The 13679-nt window shown below is 41.5% G+C and overlaps 1 protein-coding gene across 2 annotated transcripts in view; it reads right to left on the bottom strand.

Annotated features, from left to right (window-relative positions):
- NLN (neurolysin) overlaps nucleotides 1-13679 on the bottom strand; it is a 58652-nt gene that overhangs the window by 5963 nt on the left and 39010 nt on the right. For both annotated transcript variants that reach the window (XM_066613429.1, XM_066613428.1), the window contains exons 6-11: nucleotides 13338-13498; nucleotides 9914-10049; nucleotides 8715-9081; nucleotides 2626-2827; nucleotides 1897-2083; nucleotides 1068-1196 (exon numbers count right to left, since the gene is read on the bottom strand). In XM_066613429.1, the coding sequence (XP_066469526.1) occupies nucleotides 1068-1196; nucleotides 1897-2083; nucleotides 2626-2827; nucleotides 8715-9081; nucleotides 9914-10049; nucleotides 13338-13498 (1182 nt within the window). The remainder of the gene's footprint in view (nucleotides 1-1067; nucleotides 1197-1896; nucleotides 2084-2625; nucleotides 2828-8714; nucleotides 9082-9913; nucleotides 10050-13337; nucleotides 13499-13679) is intronic.

The following is a 13679-nucleotide window of genomic DNA, read 5'->3' as shown; positions in this document are numbered from 1 at the left end:
CAATCTGGATGTAACTGATGATATCATTGCCAATTACTTCCAGTGGTACTTTCAAAAGGTGGAACATGTGAAGTGCTACAGTGGGAACAAACATTGAAAAACGCTGGTCTAAAGCATCTGATGTAGTTACACTTTGAAACAAACTAAGTACATGTGTGTCCAGTATCTATGTCTCAAATAGTCTGAGAACTCTACTACTACGCTTAGAACATCTTAGAAGAAGGCAGTACAGATAAAAGAAATAAGTTGTTTATTTTTCACATTTTTATACCACTCTTCCTCCAAAGGGCTCAGGGCGGTGTATACAGTTTCTCCCCCCCATTTGTCCTAACAACAATCCTGTGAGGCAGGTGGGGCTGAGATAAAGTGACTGGCCCAAGGTCACCCAGGAAGCTTTGTGGCTGAGGGGGAATTTGAACCTGGATCTTCCAGGTCTAAGTCCACCTCCCAAACCACTACACTACCTTGGCTCACTGATTTTGTTTATGAATCATTTCGTAAGCCATCATGTGGTAACACTGTCAGGAAAGATAGCATATAATCTGTAAAATAAAGATTATGCACATAAAATGCAGTATAGAACTTTAAGTCTCCTGATCGTGCCAAATTCTTCCCTGGGCAGTCAGCCACCATTGATTGCTACCTGCCAGGACTCTATGTGAAGCCAAAACCTATGCAAAGAAAGAAGGGCAACCACTCATGCCATACACAGTTTACAGCATTTCTTTTGGTTATTACCAGAGATAGCATGACAGTGCACTGCCTGTTGGGCTACGACTTCCCACTTGTCTGGCCATGCTCTGCCCTGAACAGAGATTGGCAGAACACTGGGGTGGGAAGGCACAAAGATAAGAACTTCCTCCTTAGTCTACTCTGAGAGGTGCGTCTAACTCAGGCTATTCAGGCTTTCTGCCCAAGGAAGCAGGATATTTAAGTGTTTCAATCAATGTATAAAGTTTCTCAATAATATTTTAAAATGTGTTTTTTTTTTACTGTGTTAGAAGGGATATTCCTATACATGTTTACTGAAGTTTATGAAAGTAAATCCAAGTTCAACATGTCCATACCTGGAGTTGCAGGCACCCCCAAAATTTCGCCACAGTACTTGGCATATTCCTCAGCTGGATCAGCAGAAGATTTAGTATGAACTGACTGATCAACTTTGCTCAAAACAATCTGACGAAGAGTCAGAAGACCTAGTTAAACGAGAGGATCAAAATATTTATTTTAACAAACAGCCACAAAAGGAGAATGGGCTAAGAAAGATTGGGAGCAAGTGGTCCAAAGTCCAATCTGGAAAAGATTACAGGAAAAAATTAGATTACTAAATGCTTAATAAGTTTACTTCTATTACTTCTATTTTAAGTAATAAAAAGAAAGGAATTCTCTAGTGTCCAGTTTATAGTTTGATGTTCATTAACCTTATTAGATTTAGCTGAGATGCGCCAGCAGATTCCATCGCCTTGCCCCTCCCTGGACAGAGAAACACCAATTACCTTATGAGAATGACTACACAGAGAAGAAGGAAAAGTCAGCAAGACAAAGACTCACTACTGCCACCTCCACCTGCTGGTGCCTTTTTTAAGGTGAACTGTTCTCCTCGCAAGGAAGCCTTTTCCATGAAGGGGAACCACCAGAGCGAATCCCCCTCCCAATACTTTTGTATTCTACAAATATGTTAAAAAAACAAACAAACTTGTAAGCCATTTTAGGTGCCTTCCAGTGGTGTGGGGGAAGGTGAGATATAAATATCTAAGTTTAATGTTTTGAAGTATTGAACTGCTGTGAGCTTTTCCAAAAGCATACCTTTAATAATCCATCCCTCTTACTTTTTCCCCCCACTCTAATTACATAAAGAATTCTCATCAAACAATACTAATAGTAAAAAAGGAATACCTGTGTTGGCTAGCCTAGAAGCAACTAGTTTTTCAAGAAGATCATCTGGGACTTGGCTTCCATCTCTATAATGTCTTGACATTTGTTGTAGAGGTTCTTTTTCCCATACCCAATTTTCAAACATTTGTGAAGGTACCTCTACAAAGTCCGTTTCCACATTAGTTCCACTAAACCTAGCAAAATCCGTCTGTAAAAGATGGGAGTAAATACAAACAGCATGAGCACAAAATGAAGATCTCTAGTGAAATATATTATTTGTAGAAAAATGTTAATTTTATAATGCAACATAATTGTGAGAAATATACAGAGATAGGATTTCTAGAACAGCTATTTCCCAACATCATGCCCTTCTCTAGAGAGATAAAGAAGAATCAGGCTGTGCAGAAACTGGCAGGCTTCATTCCTAATGGCCAGGATCACTAAGGGTAGAAAGGAAGTTTAGTCTCCAGGTGAAAGCATGTTTCTACCAGCACTGATTAGCAAGTCTGCTACTGACTTTCATGGGATCAAGGCTTAGATATTGTGAGGATTTCTTTTAAAAGGCTTGAATGAAAATATTCTCAAATATGAGGATCTGTTCAATTAACCATTTATTTGGAAATAAGACATTCTCCAACTGAGGAAAGTAACATGCTGTTCTTGATCCCTTGTCTTCTTTAAACGTGGAATTCTCACATAATCCAGCCTCCAAACTTTATCATTTTGTTTGTGGAATAAACCACTACTAACCTGTGCACATATCTGGTGCATTACATGTCCAAATTCATGGAAGTAAGTTTTCACTTCACCATGTCGCAGCAGTGATGGGCGATCCAGAGTCGGTTTTGTGAAGTTGGTTACCAAAGCTGCTACTGACATCATTCTGGTGCCATCAGAGAGAAGGCAGCCTGGCTGGAGACCAAAGCACGCAGCATGCCCATATTTTCCTTCCCTAAGAAAATAGGCCAAAACCATCCTTTATAGATGTACTATAGAAAAAGATGATGAATCATCTGGCATTGCTTATTTATATTTGAAAAAGACTCAGCCTTTTCTTGGAATAGTTAGGAACGAAAGAGCATTCGCTCACAGGTTTATAAACAGCCACTGGACTTGAGGTCCAAATGATATCCCTGTGCACCCGTAACATGCTACTGTTAATTTTTTTAAAAAATATGTTAAGGAAGATATCGGAAAACAATGACAGATTCCAAACATTAATTTTACTGTGAGCTCTACTTAGTCATGGAAATTATACCAACATAGAGTATAAGGGGGTAGGCTTTTATATGACGAACAGGCCTTGCTGAGGGAGAGTCAGCATGGCTTCTGTAAGGGTAAGTCTTGCCTCACGAACCTTATAGAATTTTTTGAAAAGGTCAACAGGCATGTGGATGCAGGAGAACCCGTGGACATTATATATCTGGACTTTCAGAAGGCGTTTGACACGGTCCCTCACCAAAGACTACTGAAAAAACTCCACAGTCAGGGAATTAGAGGACAGGTCCTCTCGTGGACTGAGAACTGGTTGGAGGCCAGGAAGCAGAGAGTGGGTGTCAATGGGCAATTTTCACAATGGAGAGAGGTGAAAAGTGGTGTGCCCCAAGGATCTGTCCTGGGACCGGTGCTTTTCAACCTCTTCATAAATGACCTGGAGACAGGGTTGAGCAGTGAAGTGGCTAAGTTTGCAGACGACACCAAACTTTTCCGAGTGGTGAAGACCAGAAGTGATTGTGAGGAGCTCCAGAAGGATCTCTCCAGACTGGCAGAATGGGCAGCAAAATGGCAGATGCGCTTCAATGTCAGTAAGTGTAAAGTCATGCACATTGGGGCAAAAAATCAAAACTTCACATATAGGCTGATGGGTTCTGAGCTGTCTGTGACAGATCAGGAGAGAGATCTTGGGGTGGTGGTGGACAGGTCGATGAAAGTGTCGACCCAATGTGCAGCGGCAGTGAAGAAGGCCAATTCTATGCTTGGGATCATTAGGAAGGGTATTGAGAACAAAACGGCTAGTATTATAATGCCGTTGTAGAAATCTATGGTAAGGCCACACCTGGAGTATTGTGTCCAGTTCTGGTCGCCGCATCTCAAAAAAGACATAGTGGAAATGGAAAAGGTGCAAAAGAGAGCAACTAAGATGATTACGGGGCTGGGGCACCTTCCTTATGAGGAAAGGCTATGGCATTTGGGCCTCTTCAGCCTAGAAAAGAGACGCCTGAGGGGGGACATGATTGAGACATACAAAAGTATGCAGGGAATGGACAGAGTGGATAGGGAGATGCTCTTTACACTCTCACATAATACCAGAACCAGGGGACATCCACTAAAATTGAGTGTTGGGCGGGTTAGGACAGACAAAAGAAAATATTTCTTTACTCAGCGTGTGGTCGGTCTGTGGAACTCCTTGCCACAGGATGTGGTGATGGCATCTAGCCTAGATGCCTTTAAAAGGGGATTGGACAAGTTTCTGGAGGAAAAATCCATTATGGGCTACAAGCCATGATGTGTATGCGCAACCTCCTGATTTTAGAAATGGGTTATGTCAGAATGCCAGATGCAAGGGAGGGCACCAGGATGAGGTCTCTTGTTATCTGCTGTGCTCCCTGGGGCATTTGGTGGGCCGCTGTGAGATACAGGAAGCTGGACTAGATGGGCCTATGGCCTGATCCAGTGGGGCTGTTCTTATGTAGTATAAGACACAGGGAATAAACATAATTTATTACTTATAGCAGCGGTACCCAAACTTGCAACTGCTGTGCATCTGCAATGCAGTCCCCACCTGGACAGCAGCTTTCTGTTCCCTCCCTACATAGCTCATTGTCGGGGTAGACCTGGGCACCAGGACGCTCTGGGCAGTCATGTCCGTTTACTGGCATCCCAGAACGCTGTGCTACAGGACATACAGGGTAGATGTGACTGCCCAGAGTGTCCTGGTGCCCAGGTCTATCCAGACAACAAGTCACGTGGGGGCAGAACAGTAAAGTTTGCTCACCGGGCAGATGGGTTTGCTGAACCCCAGATCTGGGCTGGTGTTTGGGCAGCCTTGACTTATAATGTACTCCTTACTGATTATATGAGTGCAGTATTTTCCCTTAGTTTCATATTCACTGTAATCTAGAAGTCACTCTTCAGTTATTCCATAATTGGATTGGTTTGGACTGTTTTTTTACTTGAAGAAGACTTCCCAGTAGCTGGAAGACTTTGGCTAGAGAAGTCAATAGTAACGTGACACGCAACTTTAGCTTAACACTAAAAGTGATCTTTAGAATGAATGCCAGTAGGGTACTATTGCTGCTACAGTATTAAGAGGATTAATTTGTGTAATAAAATTGTTATCACTATTAGCAGCGTTGTAGGTCTCACTGGAATTGGGCTGCTCAGCTAAATTTAGTGATAGGCAAGTCCCTCCACTATACCTCTTAATGAGTTCACGTCTAGGTTTTCTTAAACAATGTTGAGAAAAAGCTCAAGTCATCTGAGAACTATAGAGCACTGAAAAACAAGCCTGGGACACTTCACTGCTGGCCATTCCTGCTAGTTACACCCCCCCCCCCCAAACCAGGCTTACTTCTGCAAAGGTGGTGTTCTGCAAACAGCAACAGGACCAGTGACTGGAAAAAGAAGAGGTCTTGCTGGCCACATCGTTCAGACCCGAGTACTCCCAAAGCATGCTTAAGAGTATCCTATCTCAACAGGCTGTGCTGCTGCCAGCCACCCCTCCCTGACAGTTCCAAGCAAGTTAGTCTTTGTGTAGAATGGGGGGGAAATGAGTAGTATGGGGGGTTCACTGGAAATGGCAAACACTTTATGGGCTGCATCCTTCACACCAGAGAACTCCTAAGAATGCCAAAGAGTGCTGTTTCCTCCCAAAGTGCTTGTGACTTATAGCTTCCTAAGCTTTGCAGGCCAGTTCATGGGCAACCCAATCCTGAGCTGCCAGGCATCCAGAGGAGCAGCGGTGCCAAAACAGTTGCCCCTGCATCAGACTGCCCCTGACACAGACTAAAGCAGCCCTGTGACACACCGGGAGGCCTGATGTGAGGTTCTGGATCCCACCCCCTCCCACCCAGCATCCTCCCCCCATCTTGCCTTCCCCTGCCCGGAATGCCTCCCCCCCACTCACCACTCTGCCACCCAAAGCCAGGGACAACCTTGGGGTGGCATGCGATGGGCCTCCAGCCAGCGCTAACTCAGAGAGAATGGGCACTGAGCCAGTGCCGATCCAGTGGTGAGTGTCGCAGGTGTGCTTTATGGCACATATGCGACACTCAGCACCAGCAGACCACCAGTGCTGGTAGCATTGGGTTAGGCCTTTAATCAACAGACAACTCAAGTTACAAGTACTTCAGCAGGAAAGGGCACTCCTCAACATTCTGGGGAAAGACCTGGTCTGGAAGAACCTGGAGGTCCAACAAAGATGGAAAGAATGGGTCTACTGTGAAAAAATTATTTTCAGAAGCAACTTAGAATAGCTTGGCAACCTGGAAATAATAGCTCTAGAAAACCAATGGTGTAGACCCTTCTGTTTAAACAAGCCTTCTGAGTTCTCGGCCTTTTAACATCTTTTTAACATCTTTTAATATTTTTACAGGCCTGATTCTTTTATGACTTGCTGCTGCTCTATGCTCTTTTTACCTAGTTTTTATTCTGACTGCTGTTTTTTATGATGTGTTAATATGTTTTTATTTGTTTTTAAATTATGTTTTTAATGTTGTAAGCCGCCTTGAGTCCTTCGGGGAGAAAGGCGGGGTAAAAATAAAGTTGTTATTATTATTATTATTATTATTATTATTATTATTATTATTATTAGAACTTTAAGAAATTTGTCTAGTTTGAAGCGCTGCTGTTACAGAGCACAGACGCTGTTTGTGTTTTTTAATAAACCCACCCATAAGAAGTAACTGACATCAATGGCAGTCCAGCAGCATTTAGTCCTGTTCACAGACACGACCAACATCCAAGAGATTAGAAAACCCACCACCTGGAGTTCAATGGTAAGTTAGATTCACAAAGTCCTTGCATTCAAAAAAAGGTCACAGAATTAGGCATACTGAAACATCAACACATTTAGAAAGAATACAGTCACCTTCCACAATCAGAATTAGACAAAGTCTCACAATGTGTGAACTGAGAACATAAAAGGTCAAAACCCTTTCCTTGCTGGTTCCTTCCTTTATCTCCTTGTTTTCACTAATTAAAGTTTATCATGACATGGAAATTGGCATATATCAGTGGTTCTCAAACTTTCTGGGAGAGTTTGAGAGCCACTAAGTTCTTGTGTGGGCAGTAGGGAGGAGGCAGCAGGGGCGGGGGAAGGCAGCGGTGCGAGCCCCAGGAAGGAATCCTGGATCCCCAGGATCCCCAGGATCGCGCCGGTCAGGGGGGCTGCAGGGGCTTGGGTACACGTACCCAAGCCCCTGCAGCCTCCCGGGGGTGCAGGGTGCCCGGCGCAACCCGCAGCAGGACTCCCTGCAGCAGTGAAAGTAGATGTGGAGCTAAAGCGGAGCTAAAGGATCACTCGGCATCCACTTTCACTGCTGCAAGGAGCCCTGCTGCGGGTCGCGCCAGGCTCCTTGCACCCCCAGGAGGCTGCAGGGGCTTGGGTACATGTACCCAAGCCCCTGCAGCTCCCCTGAGCGGCGTGATCCTGGGGATCGTGCCACTGCCACTGCCTCCTCCCTGCCTCCAGGCTGCCCCCGCCCCTTAAGGGGGCAGGGGCCAGGGCCTGCAGGCTGGGGTGTTGTGACGCCCCAGTTTGAAAAGCCCTGGCATATATGGTTAACACCTTGCTTCCCAACTACAATTTGTAACCAGTTTGAGCTGGATTTGCAAAATGGGGTTTACACATTAAGGTTGACCACAGTTTGCCAGTTTTATTAGAGAAGACTGGTTAGAAAAAACCAAAGAACTGGAGGAAGGAATATGTGAACCTAGGTAGTGCTCCTGGTAACCATCCATGGTTTGATTTTCCATTTCAACCAAGACACAACCTTGATGTGACAACATGGAAATTAACTGTAGTGATTTCCTATTAAACTCATATGCTGCGGATTCTGCAAGAACGCTAAGTACCACAAATTCTTTCTCATCCCTTTGCAAGATGCTAAGGTCGTAATCCTATGCATATTGAGATTTAGCCAAGTGAACTCCAAGGGACTATTTCTAAGTACACACACTAGAATTGTACTGTATGGAAACAACAACCACGAAAAACACACAGTGAAACTCTCTCCTCAATTTACCTAAAAGAACTCTTACAGATAATTCAACTTAGAGGTATTTAATCAATAAAAAACTAGGGTTCTCAATCAGTTATTTGCACTCTTTATCTTCAAGTGAACAAAGCAATTTCTCCAGCCAGCAGCACCTGGTTTTTTGTTCTACAACCAAACGAAAGGTTGCCCAAGGGGATTTCAAAATTCCTTCTGCCCGAATGCCCTGCTCAATCTCACAGACTAGGCTGGAACATACCTTAAACAATGTGTCGGGTACTGTAAAGGCATGTTTCAAACATGAAGCAAACTTTAGCAGCATTTGGCAGTAATCACTTTAGACTCTAGCCTGTTTCCTTAATAGCAGTACTTATTAGGAAGCAGTGTTAAAAACCCAGTCTGCTTCTGAATGCATGAATGCTAAAATATACCAGAATGCCTAGAATGACTCCTTCTGGGAAAAAAAACAAAAAAACACTGAGGTCATACAAAAAGTACCATGTCATAGTCAGGCACTCAAGTTCCCAACTCCTCCAACCTCCTCCGCTCCCAGCAACTACTTACACTCCTTCATGTTAATCTTTTCAAAACGATAATTATAAAACGCACAAATCATAGAATTACCTTGGGTACAGGTCCAAATAGAACTGCCCTAAAACTTCACCTGTTGAACTGTCCTTCACTGTATAAAGTGTAACGCTTTCATGCCAAACATGAGCATCGCCTACTTGTTCAAATACAAGTCCAAGCAGCTTCTGGTAAATGTTCAACAACCCTTCTGTGACGGCTTCAATGGGAAAGTACTCCTTCAGCTTCTCCTGGTCTATGGAGTATTTGAGCTCTTCTGTCTGATTCAAGTAATAATGCAGGTCCCATGCATTAATCCTTCCATCATATTCAAAGCCTGTTTCTTCACACTCCTTTTTCTTCAAGTTTAGAATAAATGTTCTCTCCTCCTCACCCAAAAGCTTCAGCTTGCTACTTAGATCATCTGAAAATAGAAACATTACTATATATAATATAACTGTTCCAGATTGATTAATTCCATATCCTACAGCAGCAGCACCACAAACAGCCTCCACAAACAGCCTCCCCAGCGAGACCGGAGCTTACTGTTCTGCGAGGGGAATTCCATTGCCACTGCTAATCATCCCCCATGTTCACTCCATCCCACTGCATCTGCCAGGAAATCCTGAAGCAGAGTCTGCTGGGGCAGGAGAACGTGGAAGCAGAGGGACTGGCATTGTTTTTACTGAAGGAGCAACTCAATGAAGTTCAAGCAAGCAAGCTGTGCTTCATGCAGGATAATTAACTACAGTCAAAATCATGGTAGGCCCTAAACAGCTGAGCTAATATCATTAAGACATATCTATTTTCATCATCAGTAAAAGATAAGGAATTGATATCATCAAGGTCACATTTTATTGCCTATAAAATAAAACACCTACTAATTTACAGCTAGTTATATGCAGAACCTCCTCCCTGCCAACAATCTTTGTGCACTGGATAGATTTAAGGTCTACAAGATTTAAGAACGTTAATTAGGTGCTGTAACTGATTCATGGCATCTAAGTAAGAAATGATTACTGCTATGTAATTTCAAAATAAGTCTTCTTAAAGCTTATATATCCTATTTTCTTATACTTTCTCTAAGTACAGATTTCCAAAATTATATTTAACTAGTTTTTGCCTCTAAGTAGAGAACTGTACTAAAAATAATATAGCAGATTCATCCCATTATCCCAAAAAAAAACCTCTGAGCACTATACAGTTCATTTTCACACTAAAAGCATATTTGTGATTTAATATATGTAAAAACAGACCTAAAAATTCTGTTACATTGTCTGTGATCTTTGCAGTATTCAGCTCCAGAACAAAATTGGCATGTGTGTTATATCCAAGAAGCTTTGCTAATTTTGCTCTCAGAGGAAGCAACTGTTGCAGAATGTTAGCATTTTCCTAGGGAAATGAAGTCAAAGGGAAATAAAGTCAAGGCTTTTAGTTAGCTTTTAGTTTAGTTCTTTTCATATAATGGAAAGAATGAACACTCTAAATTGCAGCAACAACAATGTATATACATTTTGAATGAAATATATTGAGCACACCTGAAAATGCCAGCATGTTTTTTTCAAAGGTTGAGTTTTCTATTTTTTTGTAGCAAAGTAAATAATTTACAATTGTTCATTTTGGGGAGGGCTTAGCTCAGTGGTGAACTGCATGCTTTGCTTGTCCAATGTTCTAGATTAATTTCCTGGCACCTCCACTTAAAAACTGGCAGTATACTTTGGAAGATCAGCTGCAGAGGAGCAAAGAAGCCATGGCAGAAGAGAACTATGCCTTTTTCTGCTGCTTGTGGGCTTGCTGGAGGCAGCTGGTGGGCAAATGTGGGAAACTGGATGCTGAACGAGATAGGACTTTGGCCTGATCTAGCAGGGCCTTCTTTATGTTATGATGTAGATGGGAAAGAACTCCAACTGCAATGTCAGAATGGACAATACTGAACTAGATACAACAGCCTGAGTATAAAGAAGCACAATATACTTGTATGTTTTATAGGCTTACAAAAAATGATAAATGCAAATTGCAAATTTCTCTCTGAACTTAAGCATTATTGCTCTTAGATCCTTTGGAATCAGTAAAAACCACCAATATAGTGGCCTGGTTAAGACGCAATTGGAATCCATAGTTTCCCACTAGCAGAACAAGACTCTGCAAGCCATGAACTCATGTTTTCAGTTCGAAATAAGTCACAGTTCTGCATTATGTACAAACCTAAGGAACTGTGATTTACTTCAAGCCAAAAATAAAAACTCTCTCTCTTACATGCAAAAGAAGAGGAGAAAAGTATATCAACCTAAAGCTGCCTTAGGTTCATTTCTTATACTGGGAACCCATGGTTTCCAATTACATCTGAAACAGGTAGCGGCTGGTGTTATATTTAGTTATCATAACAGATTTAGCTGTCATATTATATACTTTTCAGAAGAAGGGGGGGAGGAGAAATAGCTGACTCACTTTTGGGCAGGTATCAGTCATGTCTTGCTGTCCTTTTAATTATGGTTATTCAGTTCCTAGAACACCCAGTAATATTCACACTTGCCAAAAAAAATTGGCAAAACGTGAAACAAGACTTGTGTCATTATAATTGTCACAGACTTTTTAAAAAAAATATGCCAGTATTTCATTTTCTTTAAGCAAGGAAGACCATATGTTTTATAGCTATCCCATTTCCCCATTAAGACTCAATCTCAAAATTTGTGTTTGGTTGAATTTTTAAGCTCAAAGGTATGCAAAGCATTTCTATACAAGTAAATGGATTAGTCAACTTCAGTGGTCAGAGTAACAGCCCCTAAAATCAGGATTTGAATCCAGGATTAACACTGTATTCAAACTACGCTTGAAAGTATGTAAAATGGGAATAATGTCACATTAACAGTAATGTAGATAGTTCTCCATGATAAGTGTTACCAGATACAAAGGATGACAGAGGGCCTATACCTTTAACTGCTGTATAGAAGAGGGAATTTTGGCAGGTACAGCTTTTTAAACCCTTCCATGTTGAGTTTGGCACCTGCCAAAATTCCCTCTTCTAGATGGTATAGACACTCTGTCTGCCTTTGTATCTGAAAACCCATCCAAGACACTCTTATAAAATATCTTCAAAAAACATTATCAAACTGAGTCAGCAGTAATTAAAAAAAACTTTACTTGTGAAAATAAAATTAGGGTGAATAAACATATGTATGGAGTTGAGGCAAGGTAGATCAGCAGATGAAGTTCATAGGGCTTAGGAATATGTATATTTTGAAGCCTATATATTTATCAGGGATGTTAATAGACCTTTAAAGCCCTATACTGCTCTGGGCCAGGGTATCTTAGAGATCGCCTACTTCCGTACAATCCAGCTTGTCTTCTCAGGTAATCAGAGAAGGCCTTTTTACAAGTGCTGCGCCTAGGGAGGTACGTGGGGCGGCAGCTAGAAATAGGACCTTCTCAGTAGTGGCACCAATGCTATGGAATTCCCTTCCCCTTGACTTAAGAATGGCTCCCTCTCTTGAGACTTTTCGGCGAGGCCTGAAGACCCTTCTGTTTAAACAAGCCTTCTGAGTTCTCGGCCTTTTTAACATCTTTTCAACATCTTTTAATTTTTTTACAGGCCTGATTCTTTTATGACTTGCTGCTCTATGCTCTTTTTACCTTTTTACTACTTTTTATCTGACTACTGTTTTTATGGTATGTGTTAATATGCTTTTATCTGTTTTTAAATTATGTTTTTAATCTGTTTTAACCTGTTGTAAGCCACCTTGAGTCCCTTCGGGGAGAAAGGTGGGGTAAAAATAAAGTTGTTATTATTGTTATTATTGTTATTATTATTATTATTAATACAAAAGTCTTAGCCTATAAAGGACCTGCCAATTTAAATAATTGTTTTCATAGCTGCAATTAAATTAACAAGAATTGTGTAGACAATTTTGCTTAAAGCTAGTTCTTAACAGTACTGTCAAAAAATTTAGAACATTTGTGAAGCACCAAAGAGGGATGGGGGCTGGAGTTGCTTTTATTTCATTAGTTCTATTTATTGTTTTCTTTTGCAATTCAGTCAAGATTTCCCAATGTCTAATGATACAGTAAAGTTCCAATAATCTGGCACCTTTGGGACCTAGATGTTGCCAGTTTATCAAATATGCTGGATTATCATGAGGTGGTATGTATGTGCATTCGATACACACGCCTTCTAAGGATGCATACTCCCTTGGCCCTCTTCTCTTACACGCCTCTCACTTTAGTGTGCTCCTCGCTAAAGCAACAAGGTTGCTACTTACAATAGTCCAAGCTGCTCCGTTTGTCCCTTAACAGCTTCTGAACCCTGTCTATGCCTGTGCGGGCCCACCAAGGTCAGGAGTTTACTCTTGAGCTGAAAGCACTTCTGGGAAGATTTTTTTGCCGGGCCATCAGAATTTTACTGTAAAACTCAAATTATGTATTTGTATGTGACTGACAACCGCTCTTCAAAGTCTTGAGCAACAGTCTGTCCAGTTCCACGAACTTAAATTCCTTTTGCACTGGATATGCTGGGAACTGAATTGGGGCCTTCTACAAGCAAGGTCTGGGTATCAGCGCTGAACCATGCCCTTCAGTCTCTAATTCTCTCTATTATGAACTAATTGTGTAGACAAGTTTGCTTAAAGCTAGTTCTTAACAGTACTGTCAAAAAATTTAGAACATTCGTGAAAAAATCTCTCATACCTCTTTGCACCTACTGTTAAAAGACGATTCCATTTTTTGGCGGGTTTCTGGAATGCTGCATTTCTTCAGAACAGGAAAATAGTGTGGATATTTTAAGGAAACTTTATAGCTGTTTGTTTCGATCTTCTCTAAACTACTGATAAAATCATCAGGAAGAGAACCTGAGAACACATTTTGTCACAGGATTTAATAAAAGGATATTCTTCAACAGACATTCCTTTCAGCTATATGAAAAGCATCTGGAATGGCTATCAATTGTTCAATTGCCAATTTGCCTTTACTGCATTTAAGGAATTGCAGTTCCAAAATGTACGTATTAATCCCCTATACATGCAATATTTT

The sequence above is a fragment of the Tiliqua scincoides genome, chromosome 2, assembly GCF_035046505.1.
Source record: "Tiliqua scincoides isolate rTilSci1 chromosome 2, rTilSci1.hap2, whole genome shotgun sequence".
In the NCBI taxonomy this organism is placed as follows: Eukaryota; Metazoa; Chordata; class Lepidosauria; order Squamata; family Scincidae; genus Tiliqua; species Tiliqua scincoides.
Note: the sequence above shows the minus strand (reverse complement) of the source record. Positions and strands in the feature narration are given on the sequence as shown.